The 23,620-nt window shown below is 39.2% G+C and overlaps 1 protein-coding gene across 4 annotated transcripts in view; it reads left to right on the forward strand.

The window, feature by feature from the left end:
• Window positions 1–23,620, forward strand: part of DAAM2 (dishevelled associated activator of morphogenesis 2) — a 206,453-nt gene that overhangs the window by 120,862 nt on the left and 61,971 nt on the right. For all 4 annotated transcript variants that reach the window (XM_027788603.2, XM_005238672.3, XM_027788601.2 and 1 more), the window contains 3 exons: window positions 3,952–4,026; window positions 10,448–10,542; window positions 17,294–17,627. In XM_027788603.2, the coding sequence (XP_027644404.1) occupies window positions 3,952–4,026; window positions 10,448–10,542; window positions 17,294–17,627 (504 nt within the window). The remainder of the gene's footprint in view (window positions 1–3,951; window positions 4,027–10,447; window positions 10,543–17,293; window positions 17,628–23,620) is intronic.

A 23,620-nucleotide genomic window follows, 5' to 3' on the forward strand; every position in this document is an offset into this window, starting at 1 on the left:
GCTTACCCAATGGATCAGGTCTCTGAGGATTTACGAAAAGGCTTTCAGGATCAGCTGAACTGTGCACACAATACTTTTTTTTTAATTTTGTTTATTCTGATTGGTTCAGATGGTCCAAATATTTGCAGAACTCCATTAAGTCCTATTTGGAATGAAGTCATAAGTTCCACTTTCCACCAAGGCATGGAGCCTGTCCAAGTTAGTGTCAAAGCCTATATAATACCTTGGCTATACTGCAGGCTTGTATAGTATCAAGATCCTGTTTTCACAGCAGTTACATACTTATTACTGCAGTGAAGAATGATATGGCCCCTTATAAAGTCCACAAGCTGACGTCTGTTTTTTAGTATAGTATTTACAGTATTCAAGGAGCTAAAAGACGGCTTTGCTTTAATAGATTCCTTCAGTTAATGTTTTCCCTTATACAGATGGGTTATTGTTTCCAGCTTTTGATACCTATGTGGCATTGTATATTAGGGCCTCTTATTTTGATTTAGCTTTTTTTTTTTTTTTTTTTTTCTTCTTTCCCCCACTTCTCTGTGTCTCCTGGAGCAAGGGAAGGGTTTTGCCATTATCGTCAAGTTGCCTTGGAGTTTTGTCTGAGGTTTTTTTTTAGGGTCAAAACCCTGAAGACATTCAAAACAAAACACACAACCCCCCCAACACCCTGTTGTTGCTCCCTCCACTCCCCCCCAACACACACCCACACATGCCCTGAATAAATTGCTTTCCATTTTCAGCTTATCTTCCCCTCTCTGAAAGGAAACATAGTACAGCAATTTCTTTCCATAGGCAGAACTCACATAATTTAGGCAACAACGTATTTTTTTTCTGGTGGCTCTAATGCTACAGATGTGAACTTGTCCCTCTTTTGAAAATGTTGCCCAGGTGATCGCTATAAATAGCAGTGTGCCACCTAATGATTTCATGGGGCTGAATAAAAATCTACATGTTCATCCCAAGTATAAGTAGCTTTCTGGGGCTTCATAAAAGAAATAGTGTGCCAGGTTTTAAGTACATAATCACATTTATTCCAGTGAAGTAAAGCATACGTGGACAGCCATGAAATTCTGGTCTGAGCAAGGAATGTGGAGGACCACTGAAATTAGGTGGACTTTTCTGCTTAATATGCTTCTGGGCTGAAATAATTTCAGGAAGTGGGGAATGCTTAGTGGAGTATCTGCTAAAACTTTTTTAACCTCAGCAATGTACAGCTTCAGTCTGGGCTTTAGCTCAGGAAAAAAAGCTTACACTTGTTGTGTTCCACTGAAACCAATTTTCTCCCAATTCTAATTAAAAACAAAACCAAAGCATAAGACACACAGACTCAGAGTTCAGACCAATTTGTAGTGGATGGAGAATGGTCAAATGCAGGGTATACCAAGGACCTTATCTTATTTGCCAAGCTAAAGACGTATGTTAGGGGATCAGAGTCATCTTATGCTTCGTTCTGATTGTGAAATGTCTAATGGTTTGGGTTCAGGTAGGAAATTATTCACAATGCTGATTTTTTTAGTGTATCTATCCTGATGCTTTTCAGCCTGAATGTCTAAACTAGATATCTAGAAAGGTTAGTTGCAGCATTCCAGCATCTGTACCTTTTTCTTTTCTCTAAATAATTTTCAGGAGAAAAAGTATTGTAGCTTAATTTGGGATGTAAAGGATGGATCTACAGGGAACAGACATATTCCTTGTTCTGATAATGTTCTTGTCGCCTGTACTCTGAAACAATTATAGCTGTCACTTGGACTTTTATAATTCTGTGCAGAGAAAAAAATCAGAAGGGCATATGAGCATACTTTGTATTTCACATTGGTGGTTCACCTTGGTTCCTTGCAAATTGACCTTACTTCACTACCTCTGGATTAGCTTCCCATCTATATTGTTTTCTTTGGGGATGATAAGATTATCTTATAAAAGCAATGCTGTATTTATGTATTGTATTCTTTATTTTTCCATCAACAAGGTCATATATTGACATTTGCACAGGAGGTTAAGGTCTGCCAAGTGAGAAACCATTGTCAAGGTTATCATTGCCACTAGATATTCTACATAGAAAAGGGGCAGCAAAAGACAGTTTGCCAATAACATGGTGTGGCAATTCTAACTGACTATTTGTAGGGAGTTGCATATTTCTGTAATGTGCCATTTGACATAGATTTGGGTCCATCAGATTCCTGCTGACTCTGGCCAGGAAAGGGAAGAAAGGAAAAGCAGTAGAACTTCTCACTCAATTTGAGAAAGTCACCTTGTTCTTAATTCACCATTTATTATCATGAGGTGGTGAGTGCATGGCAGCTGTGGATGTAATTGCTATCTCCTGCCACTTTGTCAGCCTCTCATATATTTCATATAGAGGTAGTTACTATGTGATGGTTTGTTTAAGTCTTCTGCTCTTTTTAATAGTTCAGCTGGATGCAAGAGCTGAATAAAGAGTTGTGATCTGTCTAGGATGTGCCTGTACTGCAGTCCTTTGCTAGATGGGGACAAATCTGTTTTGTCAGTATCGTGAATGGAGATACTCATTTAGTAATTCTGATTTGTGCAGAATTGTTGCAATGTGTTGGTATGTGGCCTGGCAGGAACCTGTCAGCTAACAAGGTGTTTTCTGAATGTGGCTCAGCAGGGGGCATGTAGAGCTATTTCTCATCTTTAAATCAAACAGTTCTGGAATAGCTAAGGTTCTATGATAGACCTAAACATTTAATATTGTTCTGTATATCTTCCAGAGTAACTTTTCTAGTATAAGTAAGCATTCATATGTAGAAAACATTGGTGAGATCCACAGAGTGTTCATACATCACTGGACATCCTTAGATGTCCTTAGTCAAGTGGTAATCTCTTACCATCTGCTAGGAGTCTTAATATGAGTTATTCGTAGTTTATAATGGGAAATTAGAATCCTAGAAACCAATCCTTATTTTGCCAGTGACTGTTACACTTACCTAGAAATGAATAGACCCATTAGAATAAAATCTCATTTTCATTGAGCAGCCCAGGAACAAGAAAGAATTGGTTCCTAAGTAGGGGTAGGTCTTCTTTTGGAAGTTGAGGTTGATTGAGCTTAGTCTAGCGAAGATGATTTCAGGTGGATTATTTGGGAAGTAGGAATAGAAGGATTAATACTGCTCCTACTGTAATTGAGGGGTGCTGTTCTGTTTCCTTGGGTGTTCTGAGGTTGTGCTTAACTTTTTAGAATAGAATATTTCAGTTGGAAGGGACCTATACTGATCATCTAGTCCAACTGCCTGACCACTTCAGGGCTGACCAAAAGCTAAAACTTGTTATTAAGGGCATTGTCCAAATGCCTCTTAAATGCTGACAGGCTTGGGGCATTGACCACCTCTCCAGGAAGCCTGTTGTAGTCTTTGACCATCCTCTCAGTAAAGAAATACTTCCTAATGTCCAATCTAACCTTCTTTTTGGTTTACCACATTGAAATGAGGCAGTCTTTTGGCTTCTTTTCAGGTTCCTTGACTTGATTTTAGTGGTGGTTTTTTTCTCCGTAGCAGATGTTAAACCCCTTCAGTGAATCCCACCATTGGTCTAGCAGTAGAGAGGCAAAATAATTTGTAAGGTTGTCAATATAAAGCTACAAAATATAAACCCATTATCTGTAAAGGAGCTATCCTTCTACTTGGAAACACAGTATTTTTTAAGGGAATGAGGGTTGCTGCTTAGATGCCTAGGATAACTGTGTCTCCATCAAACGTTATTATTCTGTGTTTAATAACCTTAGCTGAAGGGGATTCTTTTTAATCTTACACACCATGGTGATAGTGCTAACATTACACTTTCAGAAATGTTTGTAATAAGTGCCACACATTTATGTGCATGTGGGGGGAGATACCACCGTAAAAAGCAGTGCAGTGAAGAATCCCAGGTGGTTCTACAGTGGCATTTCATCCTGTAAAGGCTCCTTGTGTAACCTTGTTTAACTTTCTGTTCCAGGAACAAGAAGATCCTAATAAACTTGCTACCAGCTGGCCAGATTACTACATTGACCGCATCAATTCAATGGCAGCAGTAAGTTACCTTTCCTGCAAAGCAGGGAAGACTTCCTACCATAAAGATGTGTTTCTTTAGGTGGAAGTTCCCAAAGGAGAAGAATGTTAGCCCAAATGCATGACTGATTTAAAATAGAACTTCTGAAAGAAGATGAGTATCTGTATTAAGAAAGAGCCCTGCTCTAGCAGAAGAATAGATTAGAAAACACCATAAACATTTTCAGGTTTTATTTCTGCAATACTGAGCACTGAAGGCAATCAAATTAGATACTGGAGTGAAAATCCAAAATAATATTTGATGAATCAGAAAAGCAACTATTTGAAAAACACGTAAAGTTTTGCTTTGTTGTATGGTTTCAAATTGATTTCTAATTAACCTACAAAATAACACTGAGGTTATTAGTTTAGCAGAAGAATTAAAGGAAAGGTAGTTGTTTGTGTAAAATAATATCCAATTAGATAAGAGCAGATAAATAGAGAAACATAAGGCTGTAACACCTTAGACATCAGTACAGGTCAACAAGATATTTGAGGAAAACTTTTTAATTACCTTTGTTCAATAACTGTGTAATATGTCTCTTCATCTGAAGCATCCAGTAGAGCTGGTCACCAGCAGAAGCAGAACACCTGCATGTAGTGTCTACTGATCTCCTTTGATATGGCAGATCTTTTATTTTGAAATTTGATCCTTTTACTGTTTTTATAGTAAAATTTTGCCTGCAATTATTCATATGCAATGTATACTCAGCTTTTTTTGGCAGTTGTGCAGAAGTGATGGTAGAATTCTTTTCCTGCATCATAAGTTTGTTTATTTACTTACATTTTATGTTTGATTTCTAAAGGCTTCTCTGCACCTTTTGTATCATGGTTATGAGCTATAAAATAATTTCATCTAAATAATGCCTTAATGAATGCTATATGTGTCAGTACTTACTAATGCATTCTTCACGGTGAAATATGTCTTGCTCAGTAAAAAAAAAAAATCAAGATTTACAAGTTATTATAACTCACTGTAAGAGGATAAAAGACAAGCTGCTTTCTACTGTGAGTCATGAACTAACAACATGATCACCTTTTTTCATGCCAATTTTCTTAGGGCAGAGTAATGGAGTAGAAAGAATATGGACTTGTTTTGAGAAAAAAGGTTGAGCTTTTGTGACTGGTATGGCACTGTGCTTTGATTTCCTGACTAAACAAATTTGCTCTATGAGGGCCATTAAGGAAAAAAATAAGTATAAAACCTTGCAATGTCACTGAGCCAAATACTTCTGGTAGGATTTGATCCAAGGCCTCTTGAATCTGGAGAAAGTTTTTCCATTGATTTCAGTGACTTTTGGATTAGTTTTTAAATGATTTTGATGTAAACCTGGAGTGAATATGTACACACCACTATTGCAAATCTGGAGCAGTTCCATGGAATGAGACTATATTTTGGCCTATGCTTCTAATTTTAAACATGTTTTAAGAGCACCAATAAACACCAGCCCTGGTAATGTTGTTTGCCTCAGCACTGAATGATTGATAACTTTTTTTTGGCTTCAAGCCTTATGATTTACTCCGATGTTTTAAGTGTTGAGAAGACGCACTGGGGTTAAAACCCTTGCTTCTGATTTACCACTTTGTTGCTTTGTTTTTAGGCAGGTGAAACTTAGTTGACTTGATTTCACAGTGGAAAACTGGAGTAATACAGCTGAGAACCAGTTCCAACATACTTTAAAATACATGTTCTATTCATTATTATTTAGACCTCTGAGATTCTTAACTTTCAAATGGTTATTTTGGGTCCCTTATATTTTCAGTCCTAAATTTAGTGGTGGGGTTTTTGTTTTTGTGTTGTTGTTTTTTTAAAAATGCATCCAAGTGTAGTTGGCTCAGAACTAGTGAAAGAAAAACATGTTTTATGTTGCTTCCTGACACTGTCCAGTCTATTTCAGGTTGTGTCTCTAGGGCACTATCAGGTATTATAATATTTTAATTAGAAATACTACAAGAAGTATTAGAGTTGAAATGGTAGCAATAATCACAGAAGCGTTAGTTTAACATGCCTTAAATCCCGTTTTTTTAATAAAATTTAATCTTTGTGTCTCCTGTGAATTAATGGCATAAGAATCTTTTCACTCACAGCTTTCATGTCCTTTTCTATATGCTCTTAATTATTAATTTCTTTTTTATATACTAGCTTGGCAAAAAAGTTCTTCCCACCCTCCAATAAGATGGAATGGCCCCCTTATCCTGCCGATATCATTAAGTATCTTTCTGTGGATTTCAGCAGGCCAAGGCCCCTGTGCTCAGGGATCATTTTCTCAAAAGACACGCTACAGTATTACCCATCATATCTGCCTCTCATAGATTATGCTTGAGAGCAATGTGGTGATTTCTGACGTGTTTGACATTCCCTACTTGTAACCTGAGACCACTATGTTAGGTAGCACTTTAGGTCACAGATTCCTGGTCCAGTTCAAAAAGCTGTGCATTTTAGGCACAGTTCTGTTCCCACAATTATTTCTGTTGCTCTGACTTTTTTGACTGCAGTAGTTTTTAAACCCAGTTCTCAGAAGTGTGTATGACAATAAAAGTGGATCTCTTTATTAGTCTGTAGTGTGCAATTCCTGTGGAGGGACCGTCCCATCCTTCAGGTAGCCTGACTAAAAGGGGCCAAGCAGATCGTTGGTAGACTGTCTTCTAGACCAGCCCTTAAAAGAAAGAGACAGCTGCTAATGATGTCTAATTTAGAAGAAGGAGCCTCCAAATTTGCTCAGTCCTCTGATGTCTGCATGCTATAAATAATACAGGTTGCACACCCACAATTAGAGACCATTTCCATTATCAAGGTCATTGTCATCTGCTGATTCATCAACACACAAAACTTCTTTTCTTAAAAATGGAGCAGCTGCCCTTCAAATACCACATGTAAAGAAACCTCCCTGGCTCCTGCCCTCCTCACCCCATGACAGTCTGCTTGGCAGCACAAATAAACAGAACCTTCACTTTACTGGGGAGGAAAACTTCTGACAGCACCATGTCGCTTTTATGAGCTTGTCTGTTTATGCTTTTCCACAGAGAGACTTGCAGGTGAACAGTGGTTGCAGATCCAGCTTTTCTGGAGAGATGGCTCAGTTGAGAGTATGAGACAGAGGTCAAGATTAGTAAATACAACTGTAGCCAAGGCTTTTTCCCTGACGAAGGAAGCATTTGTTCAGGGCAGAGCAGATTGACAGGACATTAAAAATATGTATCTTTCAGCAGATTTTAGCAGGTAGATGATAAACTTCTCCTCCATCTGGGTTAGGTGACATCTATGTTACTTATATGCTTAAAAGTTCAGGTTTTTCAAATACATCTATTCATACTTTATGATTCATAGTATATTCTCTTAGTTCAGCCTTAATGTAGCTAGAGATGTGGTGCACCTTAAATTCCAACTGATTTGTTTTCTTTGAAAAAAGAAAGTTTTAGAGTAGTATTGTCCAGGTGTATTATATTAGGTATGCAATACAAATTTTTTTAATCGAATTTTGTTTTTAATTTTACCTGTATTTGTTTATGAACTGGGAATGATTTCAATAATGATAACACTTTGTTAGTTATTATTTTAGACAAGACCTAAAAAATAGCTTGGACTATCATGAAAAATCAGAACATCCAGGTTACTTTTTCACTATTTATTTTATTTGCATCTTTCTTCTTTCATTTAATTTGTGTGAGATTGTTAAGTTAAGCTTGGTCTATCAAGCAGTGTATTGCTGAAGCTAGTTCATGCCTTCCTACCCCCCCTTTTCTCACACATACTGTCATTTTGGTCTTGTATTTTCCTTCCCAGCAACTTAGGGGAACGATTAGCTATCAGGATAAGGTGTGGGAATTAATCAGTGCTTTTAATAAAAGTAAAATATTTCATTTTAAATGGAGCAAAATTTTCAAAAGTAATTTCTTGGACTGCCTGAAGTTTTACATATAAAATTCCTTGAGAATGATAGTTTTCAGAAAATTGTGATTTTTATTTTTTTTTAATTGGCAAATCAAGTAACTAGATGCTATACTTTACTGAGTGATGCACTTAAACTGGAAAGCTAAATATGCAAAATGTGCTTGTTAAAAACCCCTTATGTATACCACTTTTTAGAGACCAAATAAGGACTATTTTGCTTCCTCTTCCTACTGTGTTTGGTTAGCTGATAATAACTAGCTGCATGCTCAGCACAGCAGACGTTAGTCCTCAAGTGCAGTTTGTAGTTCAGGAAAGCAATTCTTCAGTCAGCCACATTAAATAAATCCAGCCTCAAATACTGACAGTGCCCTCCCCTCTGCCTCCCAGGGACAGTTAAGTTTTCTGTAACTCTTGCCGAGAAAGCTATTTCATAATGCAAACGCGTGACCAGTCAGTCTTTAGTGAGGGCATGAGGTTGTGAGTTCCTGGCCATGCACAGGAGTGAGAAATGAAAGGGTCTCGGCTGCCTGCAGCTTTAGAAAAGGGGTTTTCTATAATCACCCTCTGTTGTAAAGGCAGGATTATTTGTATTTGTTTCATTTGGAAATGGGCCTTTTTCCCTCTGAACAAAATACTGTTGAGCACCTTCCTACCGTCCATTTGCTTTCCCCCCACAATGGCTCAGAGGAGAAATTAAGTTGTTGGAAGAATGGGAGCCTTTCAAAGGAGCATTTATGGGCCAAAGGAAAGATGACCAGATGGGCTGTCACCCAAGAAAATACAAATCAAGTCCCAAATCGCACCCCAGGACTCTGCCATTGAGATTCCATAATGCCTGTTCAGGATTTCTGTTTATTTTTTGAAGAGGGGGATCATATATGGCTTGGCTTAAGCATTTCAATTTATGTTTCTGGCTGTCGGGGGATGCTGGCAAAAGATAAAACATCATCAGCTCATTTTCCATCAGTAGCGCTCTGTCATTCCATTAGGGCAGGAAATAGCTTGCTCTGTTATTGAGTGAATTTGACTTTAGCGTGGATCAGAGAGAGGACCCCTAGAGTTAAACACATCTCCCTGTGCCAGCTGTTCAGCATAAGACAGCATCGGCTTGTAGCCAAATGACCACCCTCAGGATCTGACATGTGTTGGCACCACATGGTTTGCAAAAGCAAGCAACATGGGAGCACTTCCAAGGGTAGCGAGGTATTGGTCTGGTGGTGGGAGGGGAGGGTTAAAGGAAGTTCCAGTGAGAGGAAGATTTTCTTTGATGCTTCCTAAACAGTAAAATAAATATTTTGCTGTAATGGACCATAATTGTAGCTACTCACATTCCACCACAGAAAGGTGCGATATCAGATCCCTGATAGATGATACTAGTTCACCTCAGTTATTCATTTGAGAAGGGTTCAGAGCTGCTTTCCAGATACCACTGAGTGATATCCCCAAGAAGTCCTGCCAATAAGAGAGTTGTTTGTCCTCTCTCTTTTACAATTAAAGTGACTTAAGAAAACATGGCTGTAGACTAAGAATTTCCAGCATTGAGTCTTGACTTTTTGAAAAGTCACACACTGAAGCTGTGAGCCTGAACAGTATATGCAACCGGCATTGAAGAGTCTTGCTTCACATTCCAAGGTTGCAGTGGTGCTGAGTGTAGGGCTGGGGCCCTGATTTCCTGTTATACCCCCTTTTTTAATGGCATTATCTGACTTTGAGAACCTTATTTTTTGCATGTATTCCACTCATTGTCTGTCACCCTAATTTACAGTGACCCACAGCATCTTCCGTTCCAGTTGACTGCAAGCTCTAGTTATCTCAAGCTGCATACTGGGGGAAAATCTAGTCTCCCTGTGCTTCAGTTTACTTGTTAAAAAACAGGGACAGATATTTTATGGTGCTCCAGCTTTTTACACTAAATGTTCCCAATTAGCAAGGGTGAATTTTATAGGGCAAATCAGTATCTTAAAATAAGTGATACACTTGGCGCAGGGAAGAAAAATCAATCTTGTATGTACATAAACTGTAATTCAGGGTACTTGCAGGCTATTTAGTCACTTGAAGAAAAAGATTTTATGCTTTGAAACCTGACACACAAGTCTGGGGTTTTTTTCTTCTTTTTTTTTTTTTCCCACCCAAATTCCTCCAGCCATGTCAGTCTATTAAAAGATATTACCTCTCCCTACAAACTTTGCCTCACATATCCATAGATCACCACAGCAGATCTCTGTTCCAAATTAGGTACAGTTTTCTGAGGGCATACTGGCAAGTATGATTTTTGGGGGGTAACCTGAGAACCCTAGTTTAGCCAGTGTGGCAAAGTGGTATGCTGCTGCCAGTCAACATGAGCAGCTTCATCTGGATTCAGTTTTGTAGCTGAGGCGCTGCTTTCCTGGTGAGAGGTCAGCAGGCACCTCTGCATGGGTTGATTGGATAGTTTTTTCTCATAATTCCTCGCCTGTCTCTTAGCTTCCAGGCAGCCTGAGCTTTCCTGATTGTCATCTTGTTTTCTGAACAGATGCAGACTCTCTATGCTTTTGATGAAGAAGAAACAGAAATGAAAAATAAAATAGTTGAAGACTTGAAGACAGCTCTGCGGACTCAGCCCATGAGGTAATGTTGTTCATCTTTCATTGCAATTCACTGCCTCGCTATGGTCAGATCTGACACGGGAAAGAGTGGCAAGGACAGGAACCTCATTGTCTCACCTCACACAAGCCTCTCTGATATTTCAGACAATCCACAGAGAGCCCTACAGCCCCTGCTCTGAACCTGCCTAGTTGGGAGGGCGCACTAATGCTGAAGCATGTAGCTTCAGGAAAATAAAAGACAGTCTGCTGTGAAAAACTCTGTGTCAGATATGTGCAAACACAGGTAATGACTATGAAGATCTGATTTTAGACTTTATAGGCCCCTGAACATCCCATGTAATTTGATTCATGTTGGGCAAAATTTCAGCCTCTGCTCTGAATTGAATTCAAGCTTCCCCTTATCTGTAGTAATGTGAACTGTTTGGTACAAAGCAGCTAATCCATCTGACATCACCTGGTTTGGCTTTCTTCCTGTTTTATGTATAACTGTGGTGTAGAGAAATGTCAGGAGACTTTATTGTGTACTGTGTCTTTGAAGAGAGGGTCATCTTTGTTTTTCTGGGAACAAAGCTCTGAACAGTAGCAAACTAACTAGCACAGAAACCTTTTCCATTCAACACTTAGAAGAGCACTGAGCAGAAGCCGTAACTATAGTTGTCGATATGATCTCAGGAAACACTTTGTCAAAAAGTTTCTGAATATTTTTGTATTGGGCCCAAAATGGGCCAAATGCATTTGTATCCACACTATGCTGAAGTTTTAGTTTCAGAGAGCTTCAGTAATGCCTAAGTAAACAGGTTTTTGTGTGTGGGAGAACCTAACCAAACCAAACGAATTAACTAACTAAATAAAAATGACCAAAAAATTATCTCAAATAGTTATGTTAATTGCAGTTATGTTAACTTGAAGTGAAGATATTTCTGAGACTTCTTGCAGGGCTAAGTGCTGGTTGTGCTTCTTCCCTTCACGACATTTAAAAAGTTGACTGCGTGGAGCTTCTTGCCTCATGACAAGTGTGAGGTAGAACGCATCAGCACAAAGCTCAGTTTTTACCTCCTGTTGTGATGGGGTGTAAGAGAGCACAAAGCCAAATTCTGATGCTCCTCTGAGGCATAAAGATTCATCAGGCTTTGGTAACTTTAGTATGTGGGTAGGGTGAGTGCTTTCAACATGGAAGTGGAGAAACAGTAGTCTATATTGAGACCTAGTCCAAGGATAAGTGACTGTTTGATCCTGCCTATCACTATCCTAAAGCAGAGACTATCCTAAAGCAGAGAACACAGTAAAATGCAGCTGCACTTTATGTTAAAATGGAAGCAAGACAACTGCCAAACTCCCAACTCTCACAAAGATTTTAAACCAAAGTCCTGTGCTGTTGAGACTAGATGTAGCAACTCTATCACATTAGTGTAGAGCTGGTTTGATACTTATTCTGTGAAAGTGATAGCTTTCATCGAGCATAGCCACAGCAGCAAGGCCTCCCTGCTATGTCCAGCTGAAGCACTTTGGTGGCCACCACTGGCTGTTCTGCTCTGTCATTTTGTATGCCTGGCCTCCTTGTTGAGAGCAAGGCAATAGAGAAGAAAGAGGAATGTCTTTTGCTCAAAGCCCTGCAAGGTTTTCCTTCTCAGACCCATATTGTTTCTGCTGGATCCCCTTGACAACAGCTTGTTGCTTCATCTGTTTATAATAACCCTAACAAGCTTCAGTACAAGCATCTATGAACTGCCTATAAAGTGTTCTCTTCTAAATCACTAGCTATGGTTATGGGGCACTTTTTTTTTTTTTTTGAATACTTAAGCCAAGCCAAATTTTGAGTTAAGTCCTATGTCTCAACTAATTTCCAGCAACTCAATTCGTTAGCTGCCAAATGGGCTGCATGCCAGTGCCTGATCAACAAGCCAATTTCTTCTTGATGGAAAGGTTGCAGTAGAGAGGCCCTCAACTCCATCAAATCCCTCTTGTAAGCAGTATGATACCCAAGCCTTCAAAATACTAGTCTTTCTAGTGGAATTTGGACATCAAATCCTATTTTCCTTCCCACTTCTCTTCATCAGGCCTCTGAAGAAATGAGAGACCTAAATTCACACAGGATGAACTGTCTGGAATCCATTTGTAATGGTAACGGTACACAGGGCTCTGATAGTTTACCAATAGGCTCCTCTGCTTGAATTCTCTGATCTAGAGGAATCAAAAAAGAAGAAAAAATGCATGTTTGGCTCTGTGTTTTATTTCATTGTAGAACTGTGTCTCTTCTAGTAGAAAATGCACTAATCTGTGCCTCTATTCCAACCCACCAGTTCTAACAACAAGAAAAACTGAAGCAGACCTACCCAAACTCAAGTTCTTCTCTTTGGAGAAAATGTGATAGAATCATCCCTGGGCAGCTAGTTGGCCCCCTTTGAGCAAGTGCATTTTGTTCTGGTATTTAGGAGCTGCCCTGAAATAATAAAGCTAGGTTATGTCCCAGCACGCAGGAACAAGCCCAGCCTTAGAGAACAAAAAAACCACATCTGCACCTTGTAAGGAAACACATTTTCTTTTAGGTTTGTAAGAACTTATGACTATAAACAAGTGTGATGACAAACTGCTGGACAGAAGCAGTGAAAGACGAGCTTTTCTTCTTGTATTTTAGTGCCCAAAAATGGAGGTTCAGAAAAGTAGCAAAAGTAAAAACTTACAAGGGACTGGAAAAACCCCCACCTTTTGGAACCCCAAAAAAATACCCCCTTTAGTCTGAATCATGACTAACTCCGTTTGGTGTCTGCTTTTCTTCTTTAGTTTAACTCAGATTTGCCTCCTGATATTTTTGTTTCATTTAGCCATGTTGTATTCAAGTGTATACTGGAGATGACAATTTATGCATCCAGCAAGCAAAATCAGTTATGCTGAATTTTTCAGCAGTTCAGTAGTGATCAGGATTATGTGTGCCCCCTGATTCAAAAGCTGGTGCTGCAGTGTAGCCTTGGCTGTTAACAAGGTGGGAACATCCTGCTTTCTGCACACCCACAGCATATGATCTGTCTTTCCTGAGCTGGATCAGGTCTCATAGGGAGGCTGTCCCCCCCCCCCTACACTAGGAATCCATCAGTGGGTCATTACCTCTTTAGGCTGCCACATCTGTATTTGGATGAAAGGCTTGTTATTAGAGCTAGCTAACTCATTCTGATCAGCACTCTCTAAAACTTGAAAGACTAAGAGGTGCCCTGCCTTTTAAAGTGTGCTAAACTGGTCAAGTGAGTCTGAGGTGAGGTTAGGCTTTAATTTGCTTGTTTAGCACCTATTAAAACACACCCTGCTTTATTTACACTGAAATTTTTGAATGTGTTAGCCAGAATGCATTGGCAAATATGCTAAACTTTACACCTTACAGTCTAGAACAAGACCTTACTTTACAGCATACAGGACATATAAGATGGCAGTTAGTTACACACGTGTATATTGTGAGGAAAAAGGTTTTTCATTTGCATGAGCTAAGTTTTCTTTTGCACATACACACAAACACATACACATCCCTACTTAGAGACATACAAATGCCAAATAGTCTAAGGATTATGGCGCTCAGCCTATCAGCTAAACTCCCACTTCTTTTTTTCTCCTGTACAGACACATACCTCCTCACACTGAGCAAATCCTCATACTGAGAGTATGTGTTAGCCCAGAAACTGCTATTGCCATTTCTTTATCTCTCCCTTGCATGATTCTGGCTTTTCCGGAGAATAGGGAACTAAGTGTTTTGGAAAAGGAAGGTGAAAAATCATCATTTAATTCCTGTTGCTGATGCCAGCTGAAATGGGAAGGTATTTGGGTTTGCCTTCCTATTGAATAATGCCACTTACTGTTTGCTTTCTGGACTAGGAAGAGCACAGGAAAATCCCGACATTGTTTTACATTATGTCATTAATAAAGGTCTGTGACACACACCACTTCCCTGCGCATGCCTTCTTTTTGGAATGACCTCATCCAAACAATCCTAGAAAAATTATTCTGCCAGTGAATTTAGAAAGGGATTGTACTTAATTGAGAAAATGTGACTTTTGTGCCCCTACCATTTTTTTTTTTCACATGGTCATCAGAACAGGTGAAAATGCATGGGAAGTTATAGTGCCTTGTTTGTCTTGTCATAAGACCAGGTGTTCCATCCAAAATTATGTTTAAGGGACCCTTTGTTCAGCTGCTTCTTCAGGGTGCTTTGTTTTGAAAACAGAGCTCCATATCTTCAGAAAGTTATTCATCTGAAGCCTTCCCTTACTCCTGGAACTGAAGAGCAAAACATCTGCTTCCCCTAGCCCGCTCCCCCCCCCCCCTTTTCCCCACCTCCCCAAAAGGTGGAGGGACTAGCTAAGGTATATGATAGATTCATAGAACTGGACTTTTGAGGTGAGGAGGAGGAGAATTTAAAATAGTAGCTCAACTGTAGAAGCAAAGAGCAACTCTACTCCTTAGGCCCAGGGTTAGAAAAATGCTCAGAAGTCATTGGCATCACATTATTTGGTAACACATTGAGTTTGTGCTTATTTTGATTCCAAATACACCCTTAGCAGCAACTCTTTTAGCCATGAATGCACTTATTTCAGTCGTCTTTGGCATACCAACAGCTAAGTGCATTACAGAAACTGAACTAAGATTTAATCTTTCTATAATCAGTTTAAATAACAAACTGCTTCGAGTGACTTACGAAATTTCCTGGTACACAATGTTGATCCCACTCTTTGGCCTAGAGGCGGAGGGGCTTTTGCTCTATGATTTGTTAGGGTAGACAAGATGATGCATCCAAAGAATGTGCAATCAAATTTGTGTGAAACTTGGCAGATTGTCTTAGCGGGGTTCAGCTAAACCTTGTTTTCATTTTTAGTGCACACATGTTCCTGTGTGTGCTTGCCCTTACTCTGATTCTCACTTTGAAATTCAATTTTGAATAAAACCCGAACCTCAGACCAAAACTGTTGAAAGCACCAGGCTTTGGCATGTTTGTGGTCAAACTGCTGCCCAAGTAAGCTAGAATTTGGTCAATCTCTCACCACAGAGAGCATAACTTTCAGGTAAGCCCTAAAAATTCCTGTGTGGTGTGGGATGTAACCACCAGAAGACCGTACATATGTCAAGTCAATATTATGCAGGAGATATATATGTGTGGCTCAGGTTTGTCTTGCTGGCGCAGAGATATGAATAGAGACCAGTGAAATTCAGTCTTTCAGTATGGTGCTTTCATTACTGATGTATATTAGGAATAGCATCTCACTTAAGGACAGAAAAGAGAAAGACGGTACATTAGGAAGTATCCAACAGGGAGGAAGAGGGGCTAGGTAAAAGCAGAATGACACAGACTTGATATTTTTAATTCGTTACATAGGTGGCAACCGTTAACAACTTTTCATATGATTGAGGTGGTTTTCTACATTATGCTGTTAGGAGTGTGGTCATGGACATGTTGGTGTATATGTTGGTGGACTGAAAATTCAAGTGTAATTCACATGGGTTTGCATTCAGACATTCTAAGAGCACCAACCTGAATGACCTATTAAAGGAGGCAGGTCATAAACAAAGTGATCTAGAGAAATTACTTGCATCCCTTTTCATATCTTTGAATCCCATTTTTAAGCCTTGGAACTCTAAACGAAACATTGCTAGAATGATTGGTTTGAACTGACATATAATTCCCTCCTTTTCTACTGATTTGTCTAGGAAGCTGTTTGCATGGTCTAATTTGACCTGTCTGGATTTTTTAACTCTGGTTTTCAACAAAACCTTAAACTTTTCCAAGGAGTTTCTCCTATATTGTTTTTATCCTCAGTTACTGTACTTTTAACCTGAAGAAGGGCAAATTTTATGGTAGAATATAGTAGAAACAGAACTCTAGTGATGTTAGTAGTCAAAACAAACCTGTCTTACTATAGGTTCAGTCTTCAATGTGTCATTTGGTAACTGGGTAATTCTGTATTTCCTCTGTTTGTGATTTTTTACTGTATATTTTGCTATTGCAGATTGTCAGTGGACTTGTTTGATCCTCAGTATACCTCCTCAAACTAAAAAAAACCCAATCAAACAACAAAAAAATCAGCCAAGGCTATTATAGGAGTTTTGCCTTTTACTGAAGAACATATCTCTCTTAAATATAACATGTTCCTATAGGTATAGCAGAGGATCAGAGTGTGAAGTCAGTACAGCTGACAGACACATTGGTAATGAGTTTGCCTCTGTCAGTGTACCCATCTCCTGGAGGTGGAAGCGTATAAGTAGTACTGGCTAAATGTTTCATCAAAGTCTAAAAATGGCTTTCAAGATAACCCGAACTCATAATTAAAAGCATGGTGATGAGTCTGTATGAAAATGTATCTGGTGTATATTAGCATCTATGTAAGATGTAGCAATTTGGAAGAATCCGTTCAGTCTTGAAAATGCAGCAGCTATTAGAGTGGACCACAGCAGGTGTTTGGTGGTAACTGCAACAAAGAACAAGGTGACAGAACAGTGCGTCCATAAGGTTATAGGATATAGTTACCCTGAAACTATGTGACACACCATTATTAGCTAGTCTGTTTTCTCTCTTTTTTTTTGGGGGGGGGGGGGGGTGTTTGGTTTTTTTGGGGGGTTTTTTTTGTTTTGTTTTAAATACCTGGGAATTATTTTGTGAATTTTAGGCTAAAAACCAGACAGCGTTTACAGATGCAGGGTTGAATAATATTGTGTCTTTTGAATAAATTGCCTTTGTTCTCCTTTCCTTATTCATTATTTCCTTAACCTTTTGGTTTGGGTTTGGTTTTTTTTTTCAGGTTTGTGACCAGGTTTATTGAGCTGGATGGCCTGAGCTGTTTGCTGAACTTTCTGAAGAGCATGGACTATGAGACCTCAGAGAGCCGTATACACACATCCGTTATAGGGTGTATCAAGGCACTGATGAACAACTCCCAAGGACGGGCTCACGTCCTGGCTCATCCAGAGAGTATCAACATCATCTCCCAGAGCTTACGGACTGAGAACATTAAGACCAAGATTGCTGTGCTAGAGATCCTAGGGGCTGTCTGCTTGGTACCAGACGGTCACAAGAAAGTCTTGCAAGCCATGCTTCACTACCAAGTCTATGCTGCAGAAAGGACAAGATTCCAGGTACAAGGAGGATACTTTGCCAGAAATACCCAGCATGATGAATCATTGCAGGGAGCAATTTTTACAGTGCATGTATTGCAAACTTGCTAGGTAGTGTAAAGGAAATATTTTTCATTTTGTTTTAGGAAGGGCACTTCCTCAAATAGTTTAAAGGCATTATTTTTTTTTTCCCCCCAAGATCTGATTGCTTGTCATTAGTGTTAATTTAAAATACCCCTATCTTTTACCTGAAAATGGGGGTTTGTGATGTTAAATGAAACCTGGTAATCTGTTCATACTCTAAACTGATGGCATTTCTGGGGTGATAGTGATTTGTTCTGCTCTAAAAGCCAAAGCCACAGGATTCCAGGAGCCTCTGGAGTGATTTTAAAGCCCTTAATTTAGTAAATAAACGAGCTGTGGATTAAATAATGGAGACAATGGATTAAATAATGTACAGTGGAGGCACTTCAATTGCCACTTAGCAATCAACTTGTGAATTGTCACCACTTAGCAGTTGTTGGCTCAGATAACTCCCATTCAGAACACAGAAGGGAAACTCATTCTCAGAGACCTTGAGGTAGGTCAGTAGATCATTGGCAGGCTTTTGTTGTGGGTACTGCTGGCTGCTGTTATAATGTTCCTCTTCCTAGTGAACTGAGCACCTTTACAAAAAAGTTGTTAACAGAATCTGTTGCTGTGTATGAAGCTGTAGCTCCTAAACCTGGGGATAACCTCACCCATTTACTATTCTTCCTTAGTGAAATGGTAAGTGTGGTGTTGGGCCAACAGGCCCTGGATCCTGGTTTCTCTCAGCCATTATTACCTGCCTCCTCCTCCGCTAATGCATCAGCGGATTTTGGGCTACAATGAGCTTCTGACTGTAAAAGTGAATGGGGAAAGAGTATGTGCTTATGAACACTAGCTGCCAACGTTATGTTTATTATTAGAACTGAATGCATATGGGATTCAGTAACTGTGACTCAGACCCGAGATGGGGATGCAGGAGATATTGGCTTGATATTAACCTGTATGTGGCACTGGCAAGTCCATCCCTTTATGGGCACTGCGCCATTTACCGTGCTTCTCTGTTCAAACTTGGTGTATGTCTTCAATATGCAGGTATGGCACATAGGACGCATGACTCAGAATGGGGTGCGATGGGTAGGTGGGGGCTTTTGATTTCAGCTGAAAGCTCTTGAGGCTATTTCAATAGAGAAAATAGTAATTGCAGTAAAAACTGGAAGATGAAGACATTACAGCTGCAGTCATAAGAATATGCCACCATTCTTTAGTACGGGAGTATGATGGGAATGATGGATGCAGAAGCAGAAAAGCAAGCCATGTACATGGTTTGCAGATACTTACTAACTCTCACATTCATGAAAGAGTGCTTTGCATAAATCCTTGCTTTTGTCAAAATATTTTTCCTTCTGGGAAAAAAATGAAAGATAAATGGATACTCTCTCTTTTTCTTTCTTAAACAAAACAAACAAAAAACCCCGCCCAAACCCCAAAATGATTTAGCAGAAGGGATGTGTTCTTGTTTGCAGTTTCTAACACTTGTGCCTAGATACTGGAATGCGGTTTTCCACTACACTCAGCGATAGCTTGAGTTTAATTTTGAGGAGGTAAGGGCTCATCCAAAAACATTCCTCATCTATCTTCAGTAATTTTCTCCTAACAGAAAGACTGGAGATTTTTTAAATGCTGATGAAAGAAATGTGGTCATGGTCTTCCTTACATTTTAGTGGAAAATTCTCTGGTCCTCTAGGACTTGTTAGTTAAGAGGCTGTTATATCTCTTTGTCTTTTACCCTCCCACATCTGTGTCTCAGAATGGTCTTGCAGCTCATTATCAAGAGAAGCACCCACTGTAACTTGTATAGGAGGTCATTTTAAGAAAAGGATGAGCTGACAACAATTATTCTATGCCTTTACATTAAACTTCAAAGATGTGGTGTACAATGAAAGCCAGTGAAAACTTGTTTTTCTTTATCCCAGTCCTGAGCGAAATCTTTGTAACCCAGACTTTGCAAGTATCTGAAGAGATCCTTTAGGTTTCAAACTCAGCTTTTTTAAAGATGTGTTCTTGTAGCTTGAGAAACTAGCAGCATCACTCAGTGTATTGAAGTGTCTGAACTCTTTAGAGCTTGCAGCTTTTGGTTGACTTTGACTGGCCACACCTAATCACTGTTATGTTGAAAATGATCCCCCACAACTGGGGATCTGGCAGAACCAAGAAAAGAGAATTCTTTTGGTGAAAAGTAATTAAAAATGAACTAAACTGTAGGAACAGGAGAAACATGCTTTGAATGTGCAGAGTAGGAATTTATTCTTTTGGCTCTATTGTTCATTATTGCAGACTGATTCTAATGGAGGGAAAAAAGAAAAGCTGGGAACTGTAAAAGCACTGTTCAGTCTTTCTCTAGATGTAGCTCTGGAAGACAGTAGCCAAATTAGAGACACAATACCGAAGAGAATAATTTCAGATTCTCTGTTTTGGAAATCAAACTCAGTTCTTGTGAAGTAAAAACTATAGGGCTTTCTAGAAACTATACTGAGCTTACGTTTATTGGAATGCCCAATAAATAACTTAGAGGTAACGCTGACCTCTGACAACATCAGTGCCATTGTTGCTTTTCCTTAAGCTGCCTTCCTGCCAGTTGTTGATAATATTCTTCAACCCTTTCAGACACGTCACTGTCAATTTATCAGTTTATCCCTCCTCATCTATGAAAGCTGATACTTCGTACACTATGTCTTTGGATTTATTTTCCCCTCTTGCAGACTGCAGTAGATCTAAGAGTCCCACTCTTTCCATATCATCTGTGGTGACAAGCACTATTTACTTTGAGGAATGAGGAGGTAAATGTAAGAAATACTGTTCCAGATCTACTTTTCCTCAACACAAATTATTTTCTGGGTTTGTTTGTTTGGTTGGTTGTTTTTTTGGGGCTTTTGCCTTCTTGCAGAAGAATATTAAGGCGATGAGTAAATATTTGGGTTCCATGGTTCTGCTTCTGCTCCTCTTTGTAAGAAGAAGGAAGAGAGGTTCAGAGGTTATTTACTGGTAACCATCTAAAATTTGAGCTCATGCATGAGCTCATGAGCTCTTGCTGCTGACAACTCTAGGTTGGAACACTGATTATTTTCAATTTACATGTGTTCAAGTGTGGTGGAGTGACATACAGATCATGTATTTGACACGGTAACATAAAATATGGCATGTTTTGTTGAATGTCAGAAGTTCTCGCTGAACAGTGTTCTAAGCACAACTCTTGCTACCTGGCGCAGCAGTAGTCAGAGGACCCAGCAACTGGTGATTTTGTAGACAAGGAAAGCTGCGGCTTAAGATACAGTTCTTGCTAAACTTGCATTGGCTCTGTCCTACTATAATTCCTACTATTTTAATATAAAACTTACGATGTTATATTAGTGTATCTAAAGTAAAAATCCAAATTAGCGAGATTCCTAAGTGATACAAACGCTTATAATCCCAGTTAATTTAACTAGATTGCACCAGGTCACACCAACTGAAGACTGCTAATCAAATTGTGCTCAAATATTTTGGAAATAATTTATTTGCATTTTGATGTATTCTTTTTTTAATTGAAGTTAATGGAAAATATAGCTATAACTTCATGAACATGAAAGACTCAACAAAATTTTGTATTTTACTCTGAGTGGAAACTCTGATGTCAAATATTGCTTCTTTCTAAATTTCCAGCATTTCATCTACTGACTGCAATTATCAATCTAATGCTTAACTCCAGAGAGCAGTCACTTTAAACCTATGGGAGATTCTCTGGGTCTTATTCTTTGTCGAGACTTCAGTCTTCACTTGAATGCCTTTTAGTACTACAGCTTCACCCTATATCTCCAATATTCAATGTGTTCACAGGTCTATCCGTATCATCTTTGTCTTGGCACTTGCCACAAGATTATATACCTTATATTTATATCTTAATTTATATTTCATTATTCCTATTTTCTAACATTTGCCACAGTTTTTGGCCTGAGCTGATCCCTTTGCCTGCTTTAATCTCTGACCCTTCTTTCATGCTGCCCTTCTGCCTGGAATAACTCTCCCTTTAATGCCCAACAGGCAGTCTGCAGTTCCTGTTTTAAGATACTCCTTGAAAACTGCCCTCTTCAGAGTAGTATTCTGTCTTTACTCAAATTCCACAATAATATAAAGGCATGCCTTCAATCTCCTGCCTCAGACAATCTGGAAAAGCTGTCTTCATCCAATTTTCATTTGAAATATGCTTCTTTGCCTACAAATTCTACTCTGCCCCTTAAAGAAAAGATGCAAAAGAAAACATTGGAAAGCCAGAGAATAAACCCTCAAAGCAGAAATGTGGAATTAGGAAGATGAGCCCTTGGTTTCGTTGCTAGGATCCTTTTCCATCTGATGTATTCAAATTAATTACTACTGTAATTATGTCACTGGTTCACTGTGTGACCGTGAAAGCATTGCTTTAATTGTATTTCTTAAGTGCTTTTCTTGTGAAGATGGAGGTTTCTAAAATGCTATGAAAAGACAGAAGGAAGAGTCTCTGATTTCAGCGTCATTCATGTCTGCATTACCCTACTTATGACTGGTTTCCTTTGTGAAAGGGGCATAATCTTATTCTTCCCTAAGCTGTTGCCTTTCTGATTATTGTTATGCTTACTGCTTCCCCATTGCTCCTGTGGAGTGAATGTATTGTGTTATGACATTGTAACATGTTGTACTTCTTAAGATGCCATATTTTGAGTCAAGCTAATATTGCAAAGTCATAGTGCTTTATTGGCCCAGAAAAGTGTATTAGGATGTTCCAGTGCCCTTCCAGCCTAGTTCACTATCTGAAACACCCACCCAGCTGGGGAATGCTGTGGAAAGACTTTTTCTTTCAGTCTTGAGAGAACCTGGGTGTTAGATACTGTCTGAAAGGAGGTGATTTCACTTGCTGATGAAAATATTAACTGGGCTGCTTTGGACAGAACACTCTTGTTTTCCTCCTCAATGCTGCTAGAAATTTTGAATCTTGAGGTGAAGGAATAAAGGAAGTTTGATATTGTTAGTTGAAAAGGTGGAGATTAGAAGCATGCCTCCCAGAGCCCCCTTGCCTGGTTTGTATTAAACACCATCAGTACGGAATGTAATCTGTAGGGAGAAATCTGATCAATTTGGAATTGTAGTAGAGGAGCTAACAAGGAACAAATTAAAATCCTGTATTCCCACTTGATTTGGTTCTTCCCCTCAAGGCTCATCCAAAGCCTTTTGAGGTTTGCTGCAGATTGACTGAAACCCTACTGGATGTCAGTGATGAGGAATAATGGGATTAAGTAAGGAAAGTTTTGCTTAAATAGTAGAAAAACCTTTACAACCATAAGATCAATTGGGCCACAGAGCTGGCTGCCAAGAGGTGTGGTGAAATCTTTTTCACAGGAAATGTTCGAGTGAAGACTTGAACCTCAGCCATTTGCAAAGGGTTGGAGACATTGGAGTTCAGCCACAGTGTGTGGGTGTAGACTCTGATCTTTAGGAATTGCCTGAACTTATCGTGTTTCCTTCTAGAGCATGAAGATGTGCTGCTTTCCAATTAGCTTAGTGCAACCCAGAACTTTTTTCTTGCCCTAAATTTGGCTTGGCCCCCTCTGCATTCTACTCCTGGTTCAGCTTTCTGAAATAGGGGGTAGAAAACTTCTGTTAATATTCTTTAACCTGTCTGGATGCTGTGTCTGATATGTTGTTGCATTGATTCTAGCATGTTCCTAAATGTCTGTAAGAATATACGGTAGGAATGAGACCTCTGAAGAAAATCAGCAAAACCATTCCAAGACGATGCATGTGCTTTGCATTTCAGCACCAAATCTGCCAGTAACAGAACTAAATTTTCTCATTTGTTTCACTTGTGCTTATTTGTCAAGTTGAAGAGTTGCTTTTGTTGGTGAATTTAAAGACTTCTTAAATAGTCTCCTGTTGTCATTGTTAGAGATAGGATGGTGGACTGGACTGCCCATCAG

The sequence above is a fragment of the Falco peregrinus genome, chromosome 11 (assembly GCF_023634155.1).
Source record: "Falco peregrinus isolate bFalPer1 chromosome 11, bFalPer1.pri, whole genome shotgun sequence".
In the NCBI taxonomy this organism is placed as follows: domain Eukaryota; kingdom Metazoa; phylum Chordata; class Aves; order Falconiformes; family Falconidae; genus Falco; species Falco peregrinus.